Source organism: Vipera ursinii (genome assembly GCF_947247035.1).
Source record: "Vipera ursinii genome assembly, chromosome: 6".
Taxonomy (NCBI): Eukaryota; Metazoa; Chordata; class Lepidosauria; order Squamata; family Viperidae; genus Vipera; species Vipera ursinii.
In genome coordinates this window covers 54,431,092-54,456,027 of record NC_139515.1, presented here as the reverse complement: position 1 = coordinate 54,456,027, position 24,936 = coordinate 54,431,092, and the positions used below count along the sequence as shown (strand labels likewise).

Here is a 24,936-nt window from a genome sequence, read left to right as displayed (position 1 = left end):
TTCAATTCTTGAACTTTTTAAAAAAAAAATGGAGGTGGGTTAGGGAGATGGTGTGGGAAGCAATTAGAGAAAGAAAAAGGCGGCCCAGGTGGTCCGCTTTTTCTCCCGATTGAGAACCTCCAGGGAAGATGGCCGCGGTGCCTACGAGGCAAGTCGCCCTCGGAGGCAAGCTGGGAGGGAAGAAGGTCGCGGGCTGAAAAAGCTAAAAAGAAGGCGAGGAAAGGGGTGGCGAAATCCTCTCCCTTCCCCCTGGCCTCCAGCCCGGCTGAGGCACCTTGGCGTGCCGCGAAGTGACAGCAGAAAAAAAAAAAAGAAAAAGCCAGCAGGTTTGAGCAATGCCGCGAGGAGAGAGCCGGGAGGGCGGCGCTGGGCCACGGGCAGCCCGCTCCCTGCTCCACCCCAGCGCCAGGCCCCCTGGAGGGCTGAGGCGCGCTGGTTGGAGAGGGAGGGAAGGCGGCGAGGGCGAGCGGGGGACGAGAATGGAGGTCTCTACACCCCACTTTGACAGAGCGGGAGGGGTGGGAGCGGCCCTTCTCCTCCTCCTCCTCCTCCTGGGCCGCCGCCGCCACTCCCCTCGCAGGCTGTCACTCGGGACGAGGAGACGAGCCGGAGGGGCGGGACAGGAGGGTCGGCGCCTCTTCTTAATGCACCTGGCCGGGGATTCCCCCCCCCCACACACACACACACAGCGGGGAGAAGTAGGCTGCGGCGCCACTCGTAGCAGGGCTGGCGGGGATCGGTTACGACTAGGAGCCCAAAGATGCCCGCGGTAGCACGTGCAGTTCGGCTTGGCTCCATCGGCCCTCCGGTCGTCGCCCTCCGGGGGCCTGTGGCGAAAGAGCCCGGCTGCCGTCCTTAGCGGCGCCCGGATCCGGGGGGGGGAAGGGGGGCTCCAGGGCAGCCGTCGCGTTCGCCGGACTGCATGCCTGCCCTGTGCCCCGCGCTCCACCATGGGGAGTCCCTTCTGGCGCCTCGTGTTGCTGGGCTGCTCTGCAGGTGGGTGTCTTCGGAGCCCGCGGGAGGGAGTGCCGGGCGCCGCTCTTTTTCCCCTGGCAGCTCTGCCCATGGCAGAGAAGAGATGCTTTTGGAAACGGTTCCTTGCCGGGAGAGGTTGACTCTGGGGTGTTCCCTCCTTTGCTTGGGACAATCTGTAAAACGTCCCCCGTCCCTCGCAGAGTTCCTTCTTCGGCGGGACTCAGAGCGGAGGTGCTTGTATTGTAAGTAAATGAGATGAAAGTCGCTTTCTAAACAAGGGTAGCGATTGCGTGTGACTTGGAGAAGGAAATCGTTTTAAAGGGCTAGAGTTGTGCAAGAGAGAAAAGACGAATTTCTTAACATGGTTCCCCCAGATAACGTACCTCGTTTTTGTATATGACTTAGCGTGACTTTAGGAAATGGAATTTTAAAATCGCCGAATGTAAGAAGAATGTTGCAGCTTTCCTTCCACACTTGAAAAACGGTGGAATAATGGGTGTTAATTGTAATGGGAGAGAGCCCGTTTGGTATAGTGATTAAGGCACCAGGATAGAAACTGGGAGATCATGAATTCTAGTGCTGTCTTAGATACAAAGCCATCTGGGTGAGCTTGGGCCAGTCGCTTTCTCTCAACCCTAGGAAGAAAGCAGTGGCAAACCACTTCTGAAAATGCTTGCCAAGTAAATTGCAAGAACCCAATCAGGTCAACATTTACTCAAAGGCACAACCTCTGTCCAAAAAAGAACTGTCGATCTTAATTCATTCACTGGCAGAGTGCAACAATATCTACACTCAGTAATAAACAGTATTTCTATCCAAGGTATATTGTACACAGAGCTAAACATATGGCCCTGGATCTTTATTAGTTCCCCTGAATCAACAAGAAATGTGCAATGCGCCATTTAAGTGGAATTAAAGAAAGGCTAACCAGCATAACTATGTGGCAATATGACAGAATTTATTTACTACAAACACTTAGTTCTTCACACATTAAGTAAATAGTACAATTGTTTAAACAGAAGCAGAAAAAAGATACTTAAGGTAATTCCAGTGGTATGATTTCAAGAATTTACAGAGAATTACTCTTTGGAATATGTGTGATCTGCTGGCATTTGTTGCATACTGATTTTCCTTCTGAATATTTATACATGAGGACTATACTTTTGCACTCATATCCATTTTATGAATGCCACATGCTGCATTTTTACTTTAAATAGTGGAAAATAGCTCATACAGATTTGAGGAATAAAACAAAAATAGGAAAGCTGCTAATGCAGCTGCATTATTTATACTCAGACCAGGCAACACAATTTAGAAAAGGTGCAGCAAGGATTAATTAAGGGACTTGGACTACACTCTCCTGAAACTGAAGGAAGCATGAAAAAGAAACTCAGACTAATTCCACCTTGGGTTTTCCTTTGAGAGAAAAATTTGGACAGTTTTTAAAGATTCTGTTAATATAACCTACAACAATAGTGTTTCTTCCACTGGCCTACTTCAAAGGGTTGGCATCAATCTGAAAAGCCTATCCAAATTTCTCTATTTTCTTTTTGTTTATACTAAACAAAATCAAGGTGGAGTTATTTTAAATTTCTTTTTCATGCTACTTTCTGTGTAATCTCTTGTCAAAGGCTCTCATTAATGGCTAACTCCTTTCCTCCACATTTCCTCCCTCATACCTTCCCCAAGATCAGCTCTAAATCCCTTTACAGTACTACATCATGCAGGGTCTTGTCTGATGCTACTCATCCTGTATCCTGTACAAATAATCAGCCCAGCCTACCTCACAGGACTGTTGTGAGAAAAATAAGACAAATATATGTACATTTCCTTAAGCTCTTACACTGAACACAGGATAAAAATCTAACAAAGTGCAGCTTAACAATAAACTTTGGACTGAGAGAGGAAGAAAAAAGGGAGAAATAGAAAAGCAGTAAGTAAAAAAGGGAATTAATATAAAAAATGCTTTTCATAATGTTGTGATTAGCTGATTAGAATTTTCTTTTTTAATTGAAGTTTATTATAGAAAAGTTAGGAACAGATATTAAAGGAAGGATGAGAAGGGGAAAAGATGCAAAGTAAAAGGGAAAGAAAAAAAGCAGTGACTTACAGCTTTTTCAGTGCAATGGAATATAGAATACAGTTACAACCTCAACCTTTTGATTTACATATTTAATAAGTACTAGCCATTTCTATAACAACAAAATAATGTAATCATCAAAGCATAAAATCAAAGTTTAATATTTTTTTGTTTCGAACATAAAGTCCAGAAGCAGTTTCCAAATAGAATCCAAACTGGATACCGGTAAGTTCTTTTCTTTAATTAAAGCAAGTTTTGCCATCTCTGCCAATTCTGTTGCTTTTCCCATCAGATCTTCCATTGTGGAAATTGATGTGTATTTCCATTTTTATGCATATAGGATTTTTGACACAGTCAACATATGCAGTAACATATAGTTCTACTTTTTTTCAAGAAGGAAAAGGCTTCAGTTTTATATTTGTTTTAAGAATCTTCTGAATTAAGAGATAGAACAAATGGCTTTTGTTTCCTTTTTTTAAAACACTGTAGCCACGTGTGCACCTTATCAGGAGACGTAGGAACCTTAATGGCATAAAAATCACAAGGTTCTTGGCAAAATAATTGCCTCCTATTTTTATGAGGTAGACTTTTCTCCATCTAAGAGTATTTCACTGTTGAAGAAGACAATCCAATCTTTCTTGAGAAACACCATTTTCATGGCCAGTTGTTCGCCTCCAAGATATTCTCTCCGTTATTGTTCCTTGACTATGTATGCAAAAAAACTCCTTACAATCCATTTAGCTTCATCTTTTTGGCCTAGTTTCATAATTTCTTGCAACCCTCTTTTAGCAGCATTGATTAACCTCACATGGATAAGCAGGAATGGATCGTGAACAGATCGATGAGTCTTGGTAATCTTTCTTTCATATTCTGAATTTGTGCACCAACACAGAGTTCCCCTCACTATAGCTTCTTCTATCTAGCATACTAGTGGTTTTTTTTCACCACCAGCACCACTGCTCTTCTTTTCCTCCTCAAGTGGAGGCTTCAGTTGGATTTCTTGGCTTTGTTGACTAGAGTTGGAAAGGCTGAAATAACAGAACTTTCTCAGGGAGATGGTGCTTGGCTTCCAGGTTTGCATTCTTTGATCAACCCCATGGTGTGGAGGTCCACCATGTTCAAGCAGTCGTTCTTGCCACAATCCTCCGAATACTCATCCCTCCACTGAAGTGCTTTCTTCCTTCTTGTGCCGCTCCCTTATTGACCCTGCCTCTGGATGACCTCCTGTGCCTTGCTCCTCAGAAGCCTCATTCTGTCAGCCTTTGTGGAAAGCTGTTTGTGCAGTACTGCTGTGATTGTCACGATCCCTGACGTGTATAAAAAAGAACGGCTGGCCTCCAGTTCTTTCACCCTTTTCTTCTGCAAGGAAAAATGCTAGTGTTTGCCACAGAGGTAATTAGCATAATTTTCTGGTAAACATAGGACACAGCTTCCAGGTTCCCATTGCTCCACTGATGCCATCCTTTTGATGGCATCTCAAGACAGCTTCTTCCTCTCCTGCTAAATTCTCTGACAAAGCTCTCCTATTCCTGTTTGTTCTCCTAATTCCTTGCTTTGTTTGTGAACTCCCTGCTGCCTATTTTTCTAAAAAAAAAGGTTGGCCGAGACCCATGAAGCCTAATTTTGCATGTTTTTAGTATTTTATTATCTAATCATGTATGGATTAGACATCCGAGTTTAAAAAGCAAGGCAGTCTTTTTCAAAAAAAAAAAGATTGCATGTGTCTCAGATTGCAGGAAGACGTATTTTAATTCACGGGAGATGCATGAAGCTACTTAGTTTCTCTCTTTCCTTTGCTAGATTGCAAAAAAATGGAATAGATCAAGTTGCTGCCCTTTTTCAAAAGGTAAGTGGACTTTGTTTTTTTTCCTTGAAGACATTTTGCTTTTCTTTCTTCTTGGATGAGAAGCAAAATGTCTTCCAGGAAAAAAAACAATGGAAGTCCAATTGCCTTCAGGACAACCATGACCTGGACGACTGAAAATCTAGACATCAAATTGCTACAGTAAACCCAGGGCTTTTTTTTGTCATAGAACGCTCAGAACGGAGTTCCGGCACCTTTTTGGGATGGAACCTTGTAGGATAGGCAAGGCGGGTTGTATGACATGTGTGAGTTCCGGCACCTTTTTCTTTTGCAAAAAAAGCACTGAGTAAACCTGGTTATATAGCAGGTAAAGGAACTATGTAGCATAATGACAGTGAAAAATTTAACAGCCAGCATGTTAACTGAGACAGTTTATGGCAATTGTAACTGATAACACATCTGAAAATGTTTCCTTACTTCTCAGATTAGTTAATGTTTGTACAGCACTTTGAAAAGAGTTGGATATTATAATGTGACCTTTACCGGTGTACCTATTTACTTTTGTGGGCATAAGCGTGCTGTCTGCTTCTAAGCTAGAATAGGACAATTTTTCTTTTCAACATAGAAACCAAACTTGATACTAAACATGTTTTTTTTCCTGAGAAATAAGTACAGTTTATTGCAAATGAACATTCCATCTATGTCTAAGATGAATGAAGAACGAGAAGAAATGGCTAGAGTGGACAGCCTCTGAAAATAATATGTATACATTTGCTGTTAACTATTGATCTTATTCTCTTAAATTTGTTTTAACTGAGTGCTTATGTAAACAGAAAGGTTTGAAATACATTTTATAAGTCAAAAAAGAAAAAGGGGTGCCTTAGGCATGAAACAGCCAATATTATTATCATTATCTATGTATTCTTGACATGTGTTTAATGGTGATCTTCCATTTAATAATTTTTAGTAATTTCTTATTAATGTGCAGTGTATCATTTTGTAATGTTTAGGCTTGCATGAGAACCCAAGAAGTTGCTTGGGTCATCCATTCTTTCCCAAATAATTGTCACTGACTCGCAGTGGCCCTTCAAGTGGCAGAAGAGATTTATACTTGTTAATATTTGAACATGAAAAGTATGTGCTGCACAACTGAGCAATAATATTCATGTAAACAAGACCTGCCTGGAATTAATTTAGCTACAATGAAATTGAATATTTCAAGAGTTTTGGACAAATGTATTTCTTAGTAAAAGCATTTGATATAAGTCATTTCAAAGGTCAATGTTTTTAACAAAAATTATCACAATATTCCTTAAAACAGTCTTATAAAATAGTTGACTATTATTATCTATCTAGATATACAATAGAGATGGTCTGAGATTGAGAATATAATGCATCCATTGTTTTTTTTAACTATGCTTTCTTATTTTGTAAGAATAACAAACTCAGTATCTCACTGTGGATTGGATACATATGATTTTTATTTAGGCTTTTTTTCTTATTTAGGATTGAGTAGTATACTTGGAACTGGGTCTCGCTGTGAGAAAGCATGCAATCCTCAAATGGGAAACCTAGCTCATGGACGTAAATTGTGGACAGATACTACATGTGGATACAACTTCACAGAATTATACTGTTCCTACAGTGAAAATACAGACCTCATATGCAAGTGGCCTAAGTGTAGCAAATGCAACTCTATGAATACGCATCTGGCTCATCCATCTTCTGCCATGGTTGATTCATCTTTTAGATTACCACGCACATGGTGGCAATCAGCACAAGGAGTACAGACGGAGAAGATCCAACTCAATTTGGAAACTGAATTTTATTTCACTCATTTGATCATGATATTCAAGTCGCCGAGACCAGCAGCCATGGTCCTAGAGCGATCTCAGGATTTTGGAAAAACTTGGAAGCCTTATAAGTATTTTTCCATCAACTGCTCAGCAACCTTTAGGTTGGATGATGATGTAACTAAGAAAGAGGCACTTTGCACTTCAAGATACTCCAGCCATTTCCCCTGCACTGGAGGAGAGGTGAGTTCATTAAGATATCCATGACAATAAACAATTCAATATTGTTTGAAAACTGTAAAGTCCTCCAGTTTCTGTTTTTCAGTAAAAGGTAAAGAAGTTCCCAGTCTAGCCTACAATGTTAATATTACCGGGAAGTGTCCCATCCAATTATTAAGCAGGTCCAACTCTGGTGAAGTTCCAAATGTTGGACAAAGTTGGCCAGTTGCTGCCACCTGCTGAAATCTTTTTCTAAGTACTATGTTTAAAAAGGAATATCAGTTTTTGTTATAATAAATGGAAAGATAAAAGATACAGATTTGTTCATGCATTTATATTTCTAGTTACAATACTGCTTGCTTTGAAGCCCTGCCAGCTTTGTTTTCTTTGTCTATAGCTGGGTATTTTATTATTATTCTTTGCAAGTGACACCCATTCTCTTTAAACGTTGAGAAAATTATGGTAAAACAAATTGCTCTACTACTACTACTACTACTACTACAATAATAATAATAATAATATAATAAAATAACAACAATTAGTAATAATAATAATAATAATAATAATAATAATAATAATAATAATAATAATAATAAATAAATAAACAACCAACCAACTTATTACTGGTAAGTAGAGTGTAGTTATCAAATTCTGCATCTCATTCTCTGAATGCCTGACATTAGCCAGCTTCAGACATATCCTTCTGGGATTTCCTGCCATTTTATTCCTCTTTTTTGTCAGGAAGTTATACTAAAGAAGTTATTTGTCTAATCATGAATGCAGCAGTAGGCTCACTCTTAGTAACAAAACTGACCCAAACTGGTTGATAGATGTAAGTTTATTTTATTTATTAAATTTGTTTGCCACTCATCCCAGTTAATGAAGATATTTGTGCTGTGCTAATTATGTGCTGCTCTATTTAATCTGAAGTTCTTTTGATTATTATACAAAACAAATCACACAAAAAATCAAGTGATCTAGTATAACAAACAGACTTCTAGAAGAAGGAAATATAAGCTTTTCCTCTGTACTCTTATTTTTTTATAAACTGAGTTCAAGTTATTTAGTATAGACTGGGTAATACACTTATGTATGTTTCATGTGTCATATATACACACACAAACATATGTGGATATACATACACAAACACACAAAGTATACGTATCTGCTCACAAAAGAAAAAATGATTGTTCCTTGCTTTCCTGAAGAAAAACATGGGCAGGTACAGCAGCAAGAGAATTATCCAATGTAGTAGCTTGCTGTCCAAGCTGAATATAATTAACCCAGTTCTTGGGTTGTGACGACAATTGGAGCAGAATTTCCATCACTAAGTGATGTGGTTGTAAAATACAATGTCAATCCTGGCAGTCCCAGTTGCCATGGTAACCCCCAGGACCACACAGATTATTAAATGAGAACTCGTGCAACTATGAGTGCAAGATCAGAATAGTTTAAACAGAAAGTGTGGATATGAGTAACTAAATCCATAATTGTCTATGTCCCATTGCACCTAATAATCAGGAGGTTGTGAAATGCAAAAAAATCGGTTTCACTGAAATCGCACATTTAGTAGTTTAGAGTAGTTTCCCTATTAATGTCCTGCATGGATTGTTTGCAATTACTGCACTTGGGAAGAAAAGAGATGCCTTTGAAAACATCTAGGGGCTTCTTGGTCATTGCAGGTGTGGGAGTAGGAGAAACAGGAGGCAAGCAGAGGCTAAAGATCTAATTTAGAGGTTTGCAATTTTAAAGTATTCAAGATGACTCACTTTTTATATTTTTCCCATGTGCTATTCATAAGCTGCTCAGAGTCATTGAGAAAATTTTAATCCCTCTTCCTTCTCCCCCTCCCCTCTCCTCCTCTTTTCATTTATTTTCTATGACTGTTTAGTGATTGCTTTTGTATGTTATTATGAAGTACATGTATATGAAAATGGGTGTGTGCATATATTCATGTATGAACTTCTACCTGCATATTCTGTAGTGCCTCAGTTATCAACTATACATGTTCTTGTTAGCAAGAAAGATGCTTATCCAGTAATTAAAGCAACTGCAACAGCAATGTTTGTTTGTTATAGCCCCATAACAAATATTTTTTATAATAAAATGTGCCACTTGAGAATTGTTTCATTTTTCTTTAGGTTTAGATGCACATTATTATGACACATGAGTGTGTATGCAAAGTATATGTACTCCCAGAAATCACCCAAGGCATGTAGCTCATCCCAGGTGTCCACCAGGCATCTGTGTTGGGCAGCAGCAATATGCTTCAGGTAGGCGATCACTTTAGCAACAGCTTAATTTGGGTATCAGAAGGGAATAGAAAAGTTCTGTTTAGAACACAGGTCTGCAACCCGCAGCTCCGGAGCCACATGCGGCTCTTTCAGCCGTCTCCTGTGGCTCCCAGTCCTCTGCTATGTGTACTCCAAAAAAATGAAAAAATGAGACTAAAAAGGTTCAATCAATTCAAATATGCAGGGTAGGTGCATATCTCGCCTTGGCTCCACTCTTCAGTCAAACTTTGTTCTGCGCATGCGCACATGTACGCACATGCGCACACATTTTTTACGGCTCCCAGTTTTTCCTTTTGGGAGGGAACCGGTTCCAGGTGGCTCTTTCACTGTTTCAGGTTGCTGACCCCTGGTTTAGAAGAACTAAAAAAAATGAAGTCAGATCACCATGCTAGTCATTACCAAGTTAGAAGGGTACAGGAATTGGTAGAATATCTATAGAATTATGGCAAGTAACCAAAAATTAGCTAGCTACCGTATCTGGAGAAGAACACATATCAATGACAAAGAAAGGACAACGTTTTAACAAAGTGTGCAAACTATCACACTGCTTCACCTGCTAGCAAAATAATGATTAGAAGCATCCTGATATGGAAAAGGAGATGCCAGAAGTTTAAATTCTTTGTAAGAAAGAAGGGATATTATTGTTGATGCATGTTGGGTAATTAAGAAGTCAGTATCTGCTTTATTAACTATAGAAAAGCCTTAACTTGTTATCGACCAAGTCAAGCTATGGAATATTCTTAGGAAAATGAGAATCACAGAATATGTAATTCATTTTCTTCGTGCAAAATCTATATAGACTGGATGGAAGCCACAATAGGGACTGAATAGGCAAATAGGCAAAACAATCTATTGAAATATCTGAAGGGTCTCACTATTAAAACATTTTGTAAGTGGAATATATTAGTTTATTCCATTGTGTATGGACAATACTAATAAAAAAAATCTTTCTGTACTCACATTGCTACCCTAAAAGCATAATATCAGTGATGATTTTGTAGGCCTTTGGTTTTGTACATGTGTGATGCTCAGTGATAGGAGATTGTTCTGTGGATCTTCTGATGATTTTGTGTCCTAACTAGAAAGTAAAGTTGCTCATTCAGTCCCTTACATTTAGTTTTGGAATGAAGTTCATTTTTTTTAACCTGACAAAAATCCACACATAACAATGGCTTGCTGACTCTAAGAACATAAATCTTTGGATAAAGGAGGAAACTTGTCTGAGGAACATTCATATTTGCTGTTAAAGCTCTAAAATCTTCTTCAAAGCTCAAGGTAGAGGGAGTGATTTTTATTTTTCCTGTGCAGGATACAAAATCACTTCTGAAAATGCAGTAGATTGAAATATTTATAGAAAGATTAAAGAACTAATTAAAAGGAAAGTACTGAGTCTATAATGGGACACGGTGGCTCAGTGGGTTAGGACACTGAGCTTGTCGATCAGATGGTCAGCAGTTTGGCGGGTCGAATCCCAAGTGCCGGGTAACAGAGTGAGCGCCTGTTACTTGTCCCAGCTTCTGCCAACCTAGCAGTTCGAAAGCACGTAAAAAATGCAAGTAGAAAAATAGGGACCACTACGGTGGGAAGGTAACAGCGTTCCTTGCACCTCTGGCATCTAGTCATGCCGGCCACATGACCACAGAGACGTCCTCGGACAAGCGCTGGCTCTTCGGCTTTGAAACGGAGATGAGCACCGGCCCCTAGAGTCGGAAACGACTAGCACGCATGTGCGGGGGAACCTTTACCTTTACCTTACTGAGTCTATCTACAAATACATGGGACCCTCCTATTCTGTTCTCAATGAAATTTCTATCAACATTTTCAAGAGAAAAATTTCCAATAGCATAAAATCCAGACTCAGCAACTCTGAAATAGATGTTTCTTACAAGAAAGCTGACATATACATCATTTGATCATAAAGCAACTAAGAAACAGGAACTATGCTAGTAGAGATAGAATATAACAACAAATAACCTATATGGGTTTTCATAGTTCCCCAGCATAGAAATATTTTACCATGTAATGCAGTTTATCTATCAGTTTTTCTTAGTTTTTATTAATCTAGTTTATGCATAGTGGGATTATAAACAGTACTAAAGAAGTTTATAAACCTGCAAAATAATCTTGTGCCTGGAAGAAATGGAATATGTTTCTATAATACTGAAAGATACCGTACTTGCAATTCTGTTTGTGACTAATAGAGGAAGAATAAGAAAAAGAGCCTTGGTGGAGCAGTGGGCTAATGCCTCCTTAAGTAACACCAGCTGCCTGCAATTAGTGCAGGTTCGCATCCCACCAGGCTCAAGGTTGACTCAGCCTTCCATCCTTCCGAGGTAGGTAAAATGAGGACCCAGATTGTTGGGGGCAATTAAGCTGACTTTGTAAGAATGCCACTTGGGGTGTGTGTGAAAGCCCTAATGAGCAGGCATATACATAGAATGAAGGCTACTGCTAAGCTTGTAAGCCGCCCTGAGTCTTCGGAGAAGGGCGGGATATAAATGGAATTAAAATTAAATTAAATTAAATTAAAAAATTATTAGCATCAGCAGTCATCTGTCTGGACATACCCCAGATCAACTAAAGAGAGGATTCTAAATAAACCTTTAGCAATACTGTGTACAATACATGGATGCCATCTGAAGCATCTTTTGGAAATTGAGTCAGAAATGTTGCATAGCACTACATACAAATATTTAAAGCAAATTTCATAAAGTCTAGATATGGCTACTCGAGCCATTGAGTTTGATCCTCTGCTCAATACAGGGATTCAAATTAAAACAGATTTGATGGATGGTTCTAAAAGCAAACTGCTCTTGCCATTTGAAACAGATTCAGCTGGAATTTTCTTTTTTATAACTTTAATCCATTGGTTCTTGTTTTGGACTCCAAAATGATGGAGAATCAGATTTGACCTTCTGTATGTTATTATTCTACTATTTAGAGTGATATAATAATCTCCAACCCACCTCATCTCCTTTTCTCATGGATAAACATTCCCAGTTCCTTTAGTATAATTTCATAGGTCTTAAATTTCTACATCTTAATTATTCTTTTTTTTTTACTTTTTTCTGAGATAGTAAGAGTATGTCTGAAATTTTCCTGAAGGTGCATTTAGTATGGTAAATAGTATGATAAATCACATTTATATGGTAAAGAGAAGATCTAAAAATTATTAGAGTGCAAAAATTCTGACACAAAAGCAAATTTTATTTTAAAGGTTCTTGTTTTGTGTGCTTGTGTATGTATGCATTTTGATGCTTTATTTAATTTTGTATACATAAATTTAACCTTTCTCTCTGTCTCCATCTCTCCTTCTCTCACTCTTTCTCTATGTACTTTGTGTATACAGACATACACACAATATATTCCAACTAAGACTCAATCATAAGAAGGAGAGTGATTGAAAGTTCCTTTCCTGGAACAGAATGGTGGTAGACCACATCAATACAAGAATTGTCCAATAGAATGCTGTGGTAGCCTGCAGTCCAGACTAAATAACTTGAAAACTGAAAACAAAATATATTTTGTTTAAACAAAAATCTTTTAAATTTAAGCAGTCGTAAGAACAAGAAAGGAACAGTTTGAAACAAGGAGTAACGTAAAGATATGATATATGTGTCAAATAACCATTGATTATGGCAAGCCTGTTTGGAAGTGTGGGATTTATAATTCAAAACATCTGGAAGGCATCGGAGATCTTTAAGACTTTCTGTTTTTGGAGTTTCCTGATTATATGATGAAGGAGGGCTAAGAGAAATTTATGCCACTAAATACTTGAAAGATCCAATTTTTTTAGCTGTGGGGTATTCAGCTTAGAACCAGGGCTTTTTTTGTCATAGAACGCTCAGAACGGAGTTCCAGCACCTTTTTTGGATGGAACCTTGTAGGCGGGTTGGATGACATGTGTGAGTTCTGGCACCTTTTTCTTTTACAAAAAAGCACTGCTTAGAACTATTGCAAAAATTTGGGAAATGTCCAATTAATGGGCTAAAAACACATGAACAGAAGTCCATGATTCTTGATCTACTGCATATGGCAGAACTACCTTTGAAATAGGGCCGTGCAACTTGGACATTGCCCACAATTACATTTTCATATGGAAAGCCACATTTTACATTTAATTTTAAACACTTAGCCTCGCTTGCTTCCCACACACATATATTTTATTGTCATCAATTATTTTTTATATGAAAATTAAAAGCAACAGCCACTTCTAGACATTTCCTCCTGGAGGTATGGATAATACTGGTCAGTTCAGGCATATTTTGGCTTGTCATGCCACAAGACAGGGCTTTTCAACCTTTTCACCTATTGTACCACTTTTGGGATATGGCAACATCGGAGTACCACCAGTTGCCTGCCAAGGTGTCAAAAACTTGATGACCCCCCCAAAAAGGGGGGGGAGTGATGAAGTACAGGTAGTCCTCGACTTACAACAGTTTGCTTAGTGATTGCTCAAAGTTACAATGGCACTGAAAAAAGTGCCCCCCAAGCCACAGCCGAGCAAGACGCCTGCCTGCTCAGCGGCACTCTTCCTCCTGTCTAAGGTTTTCATTGTTGTGAGCATTTCTGTTGAGGATTGGCAGCGGGGATGGGGTAGGGGGTGTTTGGTTTTTATTCCCCCCATCTGCTGGGTGGTTGCAGCAGGTTTTGGTCACTTCACATGACTCTGGTACACTGTGACCATCATAAACATGAATCAGTTGCCAAGCATCTGAATGTAAATCACAAGACCCTGGAGATGCTGCAACATTCCAGCTGATTGGCACTTCTTCTGGGTTCAGAAGTGCCAGGATCAGTGCCGAGCTCCAGCTGGAGACTGGCGCTGATCCTGGCGCTTCCACTGAGCCCCAACAGCCCCGAAGAAGCACTGATCCTGGCGCTTCCGCTGAGCCCTGACAGCCTTGCAGCTCCAGCCAACTCTCGCTCAGGCTTGTGCGGTGCTGCCACCGGTTCAGCTCATTCCCCTCCCCCGCTACCACTTTTCTAGGATGGTCACGTACCACCTGCCAGGTGCCAATGTACCACAGGTGGTACCCGTACTACTGGTTGAAAAGCCCTGTACTAGCACACACTCAGGAGGCAGTTATTTTCATTGCCTGAAATAACAGAAAGCAGAAAACGATAGACAATTGTTTAGCACAGGCATGTCAAACACAAGGCCCGGGGGCCAGATCCAGCCCGCGAAGTGGTTCCATGTGGCCCACGAAGCCATCCTGGAAACAGTGAGGGAATGGATGGCCTCCACTGCCTTGGCCCTGGCCCAGAGACCCTCCTTCTGCCAGAGACCCTCAGATCTGTCCCACTCCTGCCCAGGCCCCCATAGGCACCCTTGATGCGAACGATGTAGAGCTGGCCACGCCCACCCAGTAGGCCACGCCCACCCTGGCCACACCCACCCGGCCCCCTGAGGGCAACCGCAATGCTGATGTGGCCCTCAATGAAATTGAGTTTGACACCCCTGGTTTAGCAAAATACCCAGGTAGTGGTGATTCAAGGGAGGAATACTGGACTTTGCAGAAAAGGCAATAGTAAATTGATAACTTTTTAACACTCAGCCAGAAATCCTATTTTGTAGCTCCAGGCAAGCAATGTGGGAAATAGGCAGGCAGTGTTGGTAATAGAGACAGTCCACCTAATCTTGAATTACCAGTACTTTGTGGGGCCTATGGGAAATGGGAGCTATGCAGCAAGAAAATATGTATCCTTCCCATGCAGGAACGCCAAGGTACTTTCATTCCTTTTTTGATGCCTTGTTTCTAGTAAACTTAATTGTGTGCTTTAGTGTATTTTCTAGGGTTTGGTTAGCATGGCAATCTTAGAAAAGTATGGTATGTACAGAATTCTGCCAAATGCTACAAATTATTTTCATTACTGAAATGAAGTCTGAAATAATAAGTGCTCTTTTGCCTTTAACCATAAACTATGATTGCCTACTTTAACTATGATTGACTACCCTTTAATTTATAAACTGCAGATAATAGAGGTTAATAAAACTAGGATCTATATGAATTATTATACGTATCAATGTTATTTTTCCTTTAAAACCTGCTTTTAAAAAATAAACAATGCAGAAAGAACAAAGAAACATACAATGCAGATTATTTTTAATTGAAGGAAACATGAGTGGTCTATTTCTTGAAAAAATATCAGACTGAATTTTCTTCATTTAGCAAAAAAGGAAATTGTCTAAAATTCTATTGTGTTCCAAACTATTTTATTATTTATATATTGAATGTATTTGCCACCATCTTGCGGTTTGAGAAAACTCTTAATTTCTGCCATATCTTAAGGCAACCTTTACTCAGCTCCAACACAACCCATGAGCATTGTTTTCCCAATGCAATTCTCACTCTTGTTTCTTTCTCCCTTGGTATCTGAAGAACTACAGTAGCATTATTATTCCTTACAACATACAACATATCTCATTTCAAAACACCCAAAAGAAAATATTTGATTTACAAATTGGCACACTTACATGTATCCAACAGACTATTTTTATTATTATTTTATATGATAAAAACCCTTAGATATATTCTAAAGATCTATTCTAAAGTCATGCTTGCTGGCATTTAAATATTCAGTTGTGTCTGTCTCTTGTCACATTGGCTGCTGCCAAATTTGGCATGCTGACAGAATAGACAAAAGCACACTGCATTCATTCCTTTCAGAAATGTAAATTACCTAAATCCTTTCTTTTTTCTTACAACCCCTCCCCACCCTAAGTGGCCCTGTCTCTCAGGGAAGTTTGGTAGTTCAAAAAGGAAGCCAATGCTTGGTCAGCAAAGAATCTCCAGCTAGATTTTAAAAAGTGATTAGACGTCACATGACAATCTTGGAACCAGTTAGAAGTTGAAACAATTCATTTCATATTTATTATCTGTGAAAAATCCTGGAAAACTGAGACAGAAGTTGCAGCCAGATTCAGAAAAACATAATGGCCTGACTTAAATCTTTTGAGGTTTCAGAGTATGTTTGGTTGCATAACTTATTTATTTGGTTTGGTCTATTTAATTCACAAGGCCACCTGCCTCATACAAGCAGCTTTGGGTAGCTAACAAAAACAAAAACACACACAAACAAAATTCAAAATATCAATCAGCTGCTGTGTTGTTTTTTTTAAAAGAGAGAAAGAGAGAGTCATCAATGCAACCATTTCAATACAATTATTTCTAAGGCTCCAACTGATCCTCCAATCCCATACCTTGAACATAACATTTTCAGAGCCTTGTGAATGGCCAACAATGTCAGCGCCAATCTGATCTTTTGGGGTGGTGAGTGTGGAATGATATCCTCTAGGACAGGTGGTACAGTAGAAAAATATTTCTTCCTGGGTTCCACCAGATGACGGACCTTAATGGATGGGACACATAACATGTTTCTGCTGCTGCAGTTTAATACAGAATACATATACTAAGATGATGTTGAGATATTTTTGGAACATATTTGTTGGAACATATTACTTCAGCAATAAGGACTATGATGGCAAAAGATTATTTAAATTTCACATTTGTAGTGCACATTGAAACTAAACTACAGCAGCATTATTCAGCAGAAATTTAAAAGATCATTATTTCTTTCTCCCCTGGATTTGGAACTTTTCTGTTTCATGATTAACATCGATACAAATGTGTGATTCCTTTATTATTAAGGAAAGAAAGACAAGCTAGCAATTTTGTTTAATAAATGAAAAAAATCTTGTTCATTGGTGAAATATTCTATGACCTCAAGGACAAGACAAAGCTAGGAGCTTTATTATTGGTTCATTTATAGGCATTTTTCCAACAATAAAAGTTCTCATGCAATGGCAATCTTAAAATCTAAAATTTAAAATCTTTGTAAATAAAGTCTAGAGGTCACAGGCTTTCAATAAATAAAATATGCAGGGAACAATATCTTGCTCTGTGTTTGAGGTGCTAACAGCTCTCTTTACAAGCTGCCAGGCACAAGAAATCAGGAACCAAGTTAGTTCAAATGAATATATGCTAAGACTTTAGACAACAATCTGAACTACTAACGATCAAAGAAAATTGGCAGTAGATAAAGAGTCAACGGAATTCAAGGTGGGATAGATTTAGACTTCTTGTGAGCACAAAGGGACTTGAGACTGATGATGTGCAAAACCCCTCCCTCAAGCTCAGCCTGGTCATCTCCTACACAAGCATTTTTAAATTCCCAGTGGATGTACCTTTTTTTATTTCACTGATTAGTTTCAATTTATTTATTATTTTCAGGTTATATATCGAGCTCTGTCACCTCCAAACTCTGCTGATGACCCTTATAGTCCTAAAATTCAGGCACAGTTGAAAATCACGAACCTTCGAGTACAACTGCTAAAGCAACAATCCTGCCCATGTCACAGCAATGATCTGAATGCAAACCCACCACAGCTAACTTACTATGCAGTCTATGATTTTATTGTGAAGGGGAGCTGTTTTTGCAATGGCCATGCAGATCGCTGTGCACCTATTAAAGGTTTTAGGCCTGTCAAAGCAGCAGGAGTCTTCCATGTGGTAAGTTTGTATTGTTCAAATCTTGGAAGGAGAGATAATTCTTTGAAATTCTTGTGCTCAATTAGATGCCATTTTGATGGAATGTTAGAATTTCCAGATCATTCCTCTGAAATATTAGATGTCCTAGAATAATAATGAAGATACGTGATTACTTATTAGGAGCCTATACTAAATTGGGCCACTTTGAAATGTTACAGTAACAGTCAATAATGTAAAAACAGACTATTGTATATTAACAACTGTTGTGTAGTGGGTTCTGGAGAGTAGGAAGGATGCCAGGCTGATGAGTACAGCATAAAAACTCTTTATTAGATGGAAGTGACTGTACTGGGGAATAGGGGTTACCTGCACTCTTTATATACCTGGCCAGTACACAACCAACCAATCGGATTGAACCTGTTTCCCGCTGACTGCTTCCCGCCAAAACAGTTACAGTTCAATGCCTCCTGGTGGTGACTCTTATACAATTGCTTTAGGTGTTCCTTAAAGCCTAATACATAACAACAAACACTTTTTTGGCAGACATCTTAGCTATTAGGATCCATAATACTGTACAAACATTAGAACAAGCTAATGGTTTTATTGATTTTATTTTAATTGAGAAGTACCCATGTCAAAAATACTTAGGAGTTGCAGGATTCAGTATGAGTGAAGCATTTAATTTTTCCATAATTTCTTGCTTCTCTTCCATAACTTCTGCTATTCAAGAGTCATGAATTCCATAAGCACACTTAAGATTTTAAAAAGTCTTTAGCATGGGACTAATTAGGGAATACTAGCACTTGCATTTAGCCTTATATTCTGATTCTGCTTAATGTATGCATATCTATTAAATATGAAGGGGATGGGGGTCTTTGCAAGGGGTGATATGTTGGAGCAGAAAAATATCAGATAAGAAAAAAAGGCATTTGTTGAATGTACAGCAAATAGGAATTCTAGCTTTTATATCATACCCAACTACTGTTTTAACAATATGAGTATATTGTTATACAACAGAGAGGAGAGGTCTAGGACTTCTTATAATTTTAGTCTGCTCCAGTGTAATAAAAGTACCTATCCCAACATGAATCATACAAATTATTCCTCACTTCTCTTAAAAAACTCAAGGGATTTGTCTGGAAAATTTAATTATCCACACAACTTTAGTGACCAATATTATAGCTTTTATGGAACTTGAAATCACTTTGATTTAAAACTGACTTAATAGTTCATTTCTGTAACAGGTACTAATTACAGAGATTTGGCTATGCATAGATGAGTCAGCTGTAATGGGAGCTTTTACTTCTGCTAAAGTATGTTATCATGTGCTAAGGGAAGATGTAGATGTCTTGCTAGCACTTTGAGTGGGTATGCATATAAATGGGTATACATATTTACATACATATTTATATGCATATAAATGGGTATACTTATTTATTAAATAAATAAATATATAGAGGTTATTACTGAATCAATTCAGTAGGACCTCAAATCCAATTTTTTTTTGAAATAGCATGAAAAGTTCTTGAAAAATTATATGGGCTGCATGCATTTTCCTGTCCCTAGGACCTCATCATGTTTCAGATTTAACTTTTCTCCTGATTGAGTGCCACTCTTTATTTCTGGAGGTTTTAGCAAACCTGTGATCTTTTTTCCATATTTTTTTCCAGTTGCTTGAATTATTAATGATGTTCTTTTCCCTTTATCCATGCCTGTGTACAATTTATGATTATTATAAAAAGTTGCTTGCTGTGTAGCAATCTCCTGAACTGCTGGAGGCAAACTAGCTCACCCCACTTGTTCCAGTAGAAAGGATCTATTTCAGAGGCCAAGGATTTTTCCCTTTTTTTTGCTATACTGGATTGTAACCTTTTAGACCATTTTCTAGTGTACCATATTTTTTTTCAATTACTGTCCCTTCTTCTCCCCATTTCATATTTATGCCACAAGAGCCACATTTAGACAGGCAGCATTTGAAGGGTTGGACAGTCTTGAGAGATCCTTCTGTTCATGAATTACTATACCATACTTCTCAATTTACAACCGTTCACTTAACAATTATTTAAAGTTATGATGGACCCCTCGCCCAAAAGCTCTTTATAACATATTTTCAAAGTGATGACAGCTGCAAAGTCACACGATTGCATTTTATGCAGTTGGCAACCAGCTCACCATTATGGCCAATTATGGTGTCCCGTGGTCACATGACATTTGCAACATTTTTGCCAGTTTCCAGAATTTTTGTCTGGTTTTCAGCAAAAGCATGCATTGGGGAAAATTGATTTGTTTAATGAACACCACAAAAAATGTGGAATAATCAGGTGTATTTATGCGATGCGAAGAACTACTACTACTATAATTCCAGACTCAATTACAGTCATAAATCAAGGACTATTTGTATAATATCTTCAGTACTATTAAAGATATAGCTAATAACATCAAAGTCAAAGAACACCAGGTTCAGGACAGAGCCCTGGGATATCTTCCTCCATGTAAGCATAGATTTAGCTCCACACACTGGATATACTTGTTCAAACACTATAACTCCACCAGGTAGCGGGACTATCCATTCCATTTTTTTTTCTGTTTATCTAGGAGGGAGGCTGTGGTCAACTTTATCAAGTGCTTTATTGAAGTCTTGGTACACCACATCCAAAGTATTTTTTGATCTACAAGTTAATTTGTCAAAGAAGCAGTTTATTCTGCCACAGACCCCTGTAGACTTCTAGTAATTGCCTTGTCTCTTCTAAGCATTTGCACACTTAACTGCTTATCTTTAGGATTTTTTAGCATTTTTTTTAGGATTTTTCTAGATATTGAAGACAAGCTGATTGGTCTGTAGTTTCATGGGTTTTCTTTGTTCCTGTAGAAAAATGATAATTTTTCTATAGTCTTCTGGCATTTTCTCTGTACTCCAGAAGTTCTCAAAAATTACAGTTAATGGTTCTGAAATCACATCTGGCATTCCTTTAGTATCTTGGGATGTAATCCTTCTAGCCCTAGAAACTTCATTAAAAGCAGCATGTTATCTCATAACATATTTGTTAATTTGACTGGTGTTTGTCTTCTATCCCCCATGGGATAGGTTGGACTACTTTTTTTTCCCTTTTGGTTAAAGGGAGATGTAAAGAACGCGGTGGCTCAGTGGGTTAGGACGCTGAGCTTGTCGATCAGAAGGTCGGCAGTTTGGTGGGTCGAATCCCGAGTGCCGCGTAGCAGAGTGAGCGCCTGTTACTCGTCCCAGCTTCTGCCAACCTAGCAGTTCGAAAGCACGTAAAAATGCAAGTAGAAAAATAGGGACCACTGTGGTGGGAAGGTAACAGCGTTCCGTGCGCCTTTGGCGTCTAGTCATGCCAGCCACATGACCACGGAGACGTCCTCAGACAAGCGCTGGCTCTTTGGCTTTGAAACGGAGATGAGCACCGGCCCCTAGAGTCGGAAATGACTAGCACGCATGTGCGGGGGAACCTTTACCTTTTAAAGAACGAATTAAGCAGTTCAGCCTCCTCCCTATTATTCACTGTCACCTTGGCATCTTTTCCAACCGGCAGTCTGATAATTTCCTTGTCTTTCTTCCAAGTTCCACGCATATCTAACAAACCTTTTTTGTTATTTTTAAAAATTCATTACAAACCTCTGTCTCAAAATTCTCAGCCCTTTAGAAGAAGGGATTTTTAGGACCTCACCACAGGCTATTGAAATTACCTTCTTAGTAATTTTAAATATTCTTAAAGTTTTTTTAAAAATACTACACTTATGTCAATTGGAGGATGTGCAATACTGTAACATCTCATTGGTAATTGGGCATATAACATGTTGGTATTTAAATTTTATTGTTAATGAATTCCTGATTTAGTGAAACATTTCATTTCTAATTTTAATAGGATGTAGAATTATTTGTTCAATAGTAGAAATAGTAGAAAAGCTAATATCAAAACTGGAAAAGGCTTTTTTTATTGAGGAAATATATTTCCATTTAAGCATTCTCACAATCACTATAATTATACACCCCAAACTAAAAATAAAAATGTAGCTAATCAAATCAGTTTCAAAATGGCTGCAGGACAGGTCATACAGTACAAAAAAAACCCTTTATTTTGTGTAGTTTCGTGACAGATGATATTTATTGCTGTGGCATTTTGCCTTTCATTCTCTTGAAAAAAGCTTAGTGCAAGATTGATAGTTTAAAGCCATTTCCTAAGGATGGTTTTCTGTTATTCTTTTGATATTGTTTCGAAGGCTTTTACTTTTTCAGCATGCATTCCTATGACATCTGTTAAATACAAACCTCCCTGAACTTAAAAATTAAAACACGACATATTTCAATATAATTAAGAATAATCAAAGGGGGTGTAGAGAAGGCAACTTAGTCTACAGCTGATTATTCACTTCTTTCTTGATACAGTATATGGAGGAACATAAGTCATGAAGGATTTTCTTATAAACAACAGGCAATTTGAAAAGAACTAATTGAATATATTAATTCAAGAACAAAAAGGCAATGGAAGGAAACATGCCCTAGCAACTGTCTTCATGTGTGAAAATCAGTCACTCGTTTATTTTACATAGGTCAACGTTTGTAACAGTTTGCCTTGTATAGCATAATAAATGACATTACGAGAGAGCTGTCAAGCTAAGAAGAAAAGCAGTCTGTAAGTGAAGTGAAAGGCCTGGTGACAGAATGAAAAATAGCATGTGTGAAAAAGTATTCTGGTTAAATGAACTTGTGTTGATTCGCAAAATAATGAAACCGCCTGGGAAATGCGTCTGTTTAGCAATTCCTTATAACATTTTCAAATGGAAATATTTAGATCAGTGTTAATCTGGTATTCTCTTATTTTGGGATTCAACTCGTAACTGACATGCTTTTCATGAATATGGTGTCACTTATGATGCACTACATGGGATTTTGCCTATTCCATATCACTAAGCAGGAATACTGGGACTTTTCATTTTTATCAAAGGAAATGTTTACATTCTAAAACTAACTACAGATCTTAGGTGGCAATCATGCAAAATATATGTGTATATAAGAAATAGGAGCTTGAAGTCTCTGCTAAAAGATATTGTTTATTGAAGCTGGAAAGAAACCTACTGTTATGAATCCCATGGATTGTACTTTCATTCCACTACATAGGACACTGGCTTCAATATGTACATCCCATCATCAATGGAAATATGTGCATTGATAAATCAAATACAACTGGACGTCTTGTTTGAATCTCTTAAATCATATAGTTGACATGTGGGTATAATAACATTGAAGTATGACGTCTACTCTGGCCTTGTCATAATATTCAAACAAGACTGAATAATGTTGCATTGCAACATCATAAGAATATTTTATATCATGGTTTTCATAAATGTCCCTCCAATACTATAAGTCCTTGCCCACCACAATCAGGCCTTCTTAAGGATATCTTGAAGGATTCAGAATAATCTTTAGAAATACGTATTTTCTAAAGAAAATATCTTTGTCTGCAATATTTTTCCTAGTATTCCACAGATTGCATTTTCCTCTTCTAGCTTGACTCTACAACACATTATGATACATGAAGTGTATCTTTTTATTACTTTGGAGCCAAAATAAAACTGAAGTTACAAAGTATTAAGAAAAATAATATAAAAAGGAACAGGCAAGTATTTTAATGGAAGGCCAATTATGATGGGTATCCTTTTATATTTCATTTTTGGCAGCATTTGTTTTAGTATTATAGCTTCTATGTTAAAGAAGTTGCACAGTATAATAAGTATTTAATGGAAGATTAAAGTAAAGGTAAAGGTTCCCACACACATGCGTGCTAGTCGTTTCCAACTCTAGGGCCGGTGCTCATCTCCGTTTCAAAGCTGAAGAGCCAGCGCTTGTCCGAGGATGTCTCCGTGGTCATGTGGCTGGCATGACTAGATGCCAAAGGCTCACGGAACGCTGTTACCTTCCCACCGTAGTGGTCCCTATTTTTCTACTTGCATTTTTACATGCTTTCGAACTGCTAGGTTGGCAGAAGCTGGGACGAGCAACAGGCACTCACTCTGTTACGCGGCACTCGGGATTCGACCTGCCAAACTGCTGACCATCTGATTGACAAGCTCAGCGTCCTAACCCACTGAACCACCATGTCCCTCTTAATGGAAGATTAGAATATGAATAATTGTCAGTATCACTGCAACCTTGTCTTCCTTCTCCAATTATATGTTTTCCCATTCCTTACAATTTACCTACTGTGTGAGCTGAAGCAGCCTTTCCCTATTCTCAGTTTCCTAGCATCTATGCATTTGCTTAATTCTACAAAAAAACCATACAGCCCATTTGTTGTGTAGGAAACACCATTAAGAATATTAAATCCTCTTAAGACTTGACAGAGTTACATGCAATGAAATTTATGGTAGGGAAGTGCACTGATTATTAATTGGATAAGCTCTCAGCCATCAGTTTTCAAAAATGAATTATTTTAGTTACAAAGGGCTATTCTATTGCCTTAGAGTAGTACATATTATGTGAAATTGTGTAATGGTGATATCCAGTGCTTTTTTTGTAAAAGAAAAAGGTGCCGGAACTCACACATGTCATACAACCCGCCTTGCCTACCCTACAAGGTTCCATCCAAAAAAAGGTGCCGGAACTCCGTTCTGAGCGTTCTATGAGGAAAAAAAGCCCTGGTGATATCTGAATGTTGAAATCTGTACACATGCCATTGCAAACATGGTTGTTTTCAATTGTTAGGTCCATGGGAGATGCATTTGTAAACATAATACTGCAGGAATTCATTGTCAGCATTGTGCCCCTCTTTACAATGACCAGCCCTGGCATGCTGCAAATGGCCAAACAGGAGCTCCAAATGGATGCAAATGTAAGTATGAGACCAAACTAATGAAATCATTTATAGGCTATTGTGTAAAAACAGAGTTCTCTTCTGCAGATGGTTGGGTAAAATAGTTCAAGACAAAACCAAAACTACCATCTACATTCTTTTAATTTAAAGCATTTCTCAATTTACAAAAATCAGAACAGACATTTACTGAAAAAGTACTGTTTGAAGTTTCCCTGAACTGGCGCTCTTGGTATCTTGGACTAAAACTTTCCTAATCCCAAATAGACCATGTTAGCTGAGAATTAGAATCATCATGCTATAGAATATATTGTTTGGAGAGGACTTTATAGGTAATCTAATTCCACTTATTGTTCAGTGATGGGATCCTGTCTGAAAATTCTGAGAGAAAGCCCATTGGTTTAAAAAAACATTCCAGTCCTTAAGAGATTATTTAGTACATACTGTATGGA

The 24,936-nt window shown here is 38.4% G+C and overlaps 1 protein-coding gene across 4 annotated transcripts in view; it reads left to right on the top strand.

The window, feature by feature from the left end:
• Nucleotides 1–705: 705 nt before the first annotated feature.
• Nucleotides 706–24,936, top strand: part of NTN4 (netrin 4) — a 37,913-nt gene continuing 13,682 nt past the window's right edge. For 2 of the 4 annotated variants that reach the window (XM_083366661.1, XM_083366664.1), the window contains exons 1-4: nucleotides 706–996; nucleotides 6,366–6,895; nucleotides 17,400–17,678; nucleotides 24,379–24,505. In XM_083366661.1, coding sequence (XP_083222787.1) covers nucleotides 951–996; nucleotides 6,366–6,895; nucleotides 17,400–17,678; nucleotides 24,379–24,505 — 982 coding nt within the window. In that variant the 5' untranslated portion in view covers nucleotides 706–950. Of the gene's footprint in view, nucleotides 997–2,828; nucleotides 2,909–6,365; nucleotides 6,896–17,399; nucleotides 17,679–24,378; nucleotides 24,506–24,936 lie in introns of those variants that run through there. The other 2 variants (XM_083366662.1, XM_083366663.1) reach the window with 2 other exon arrangements.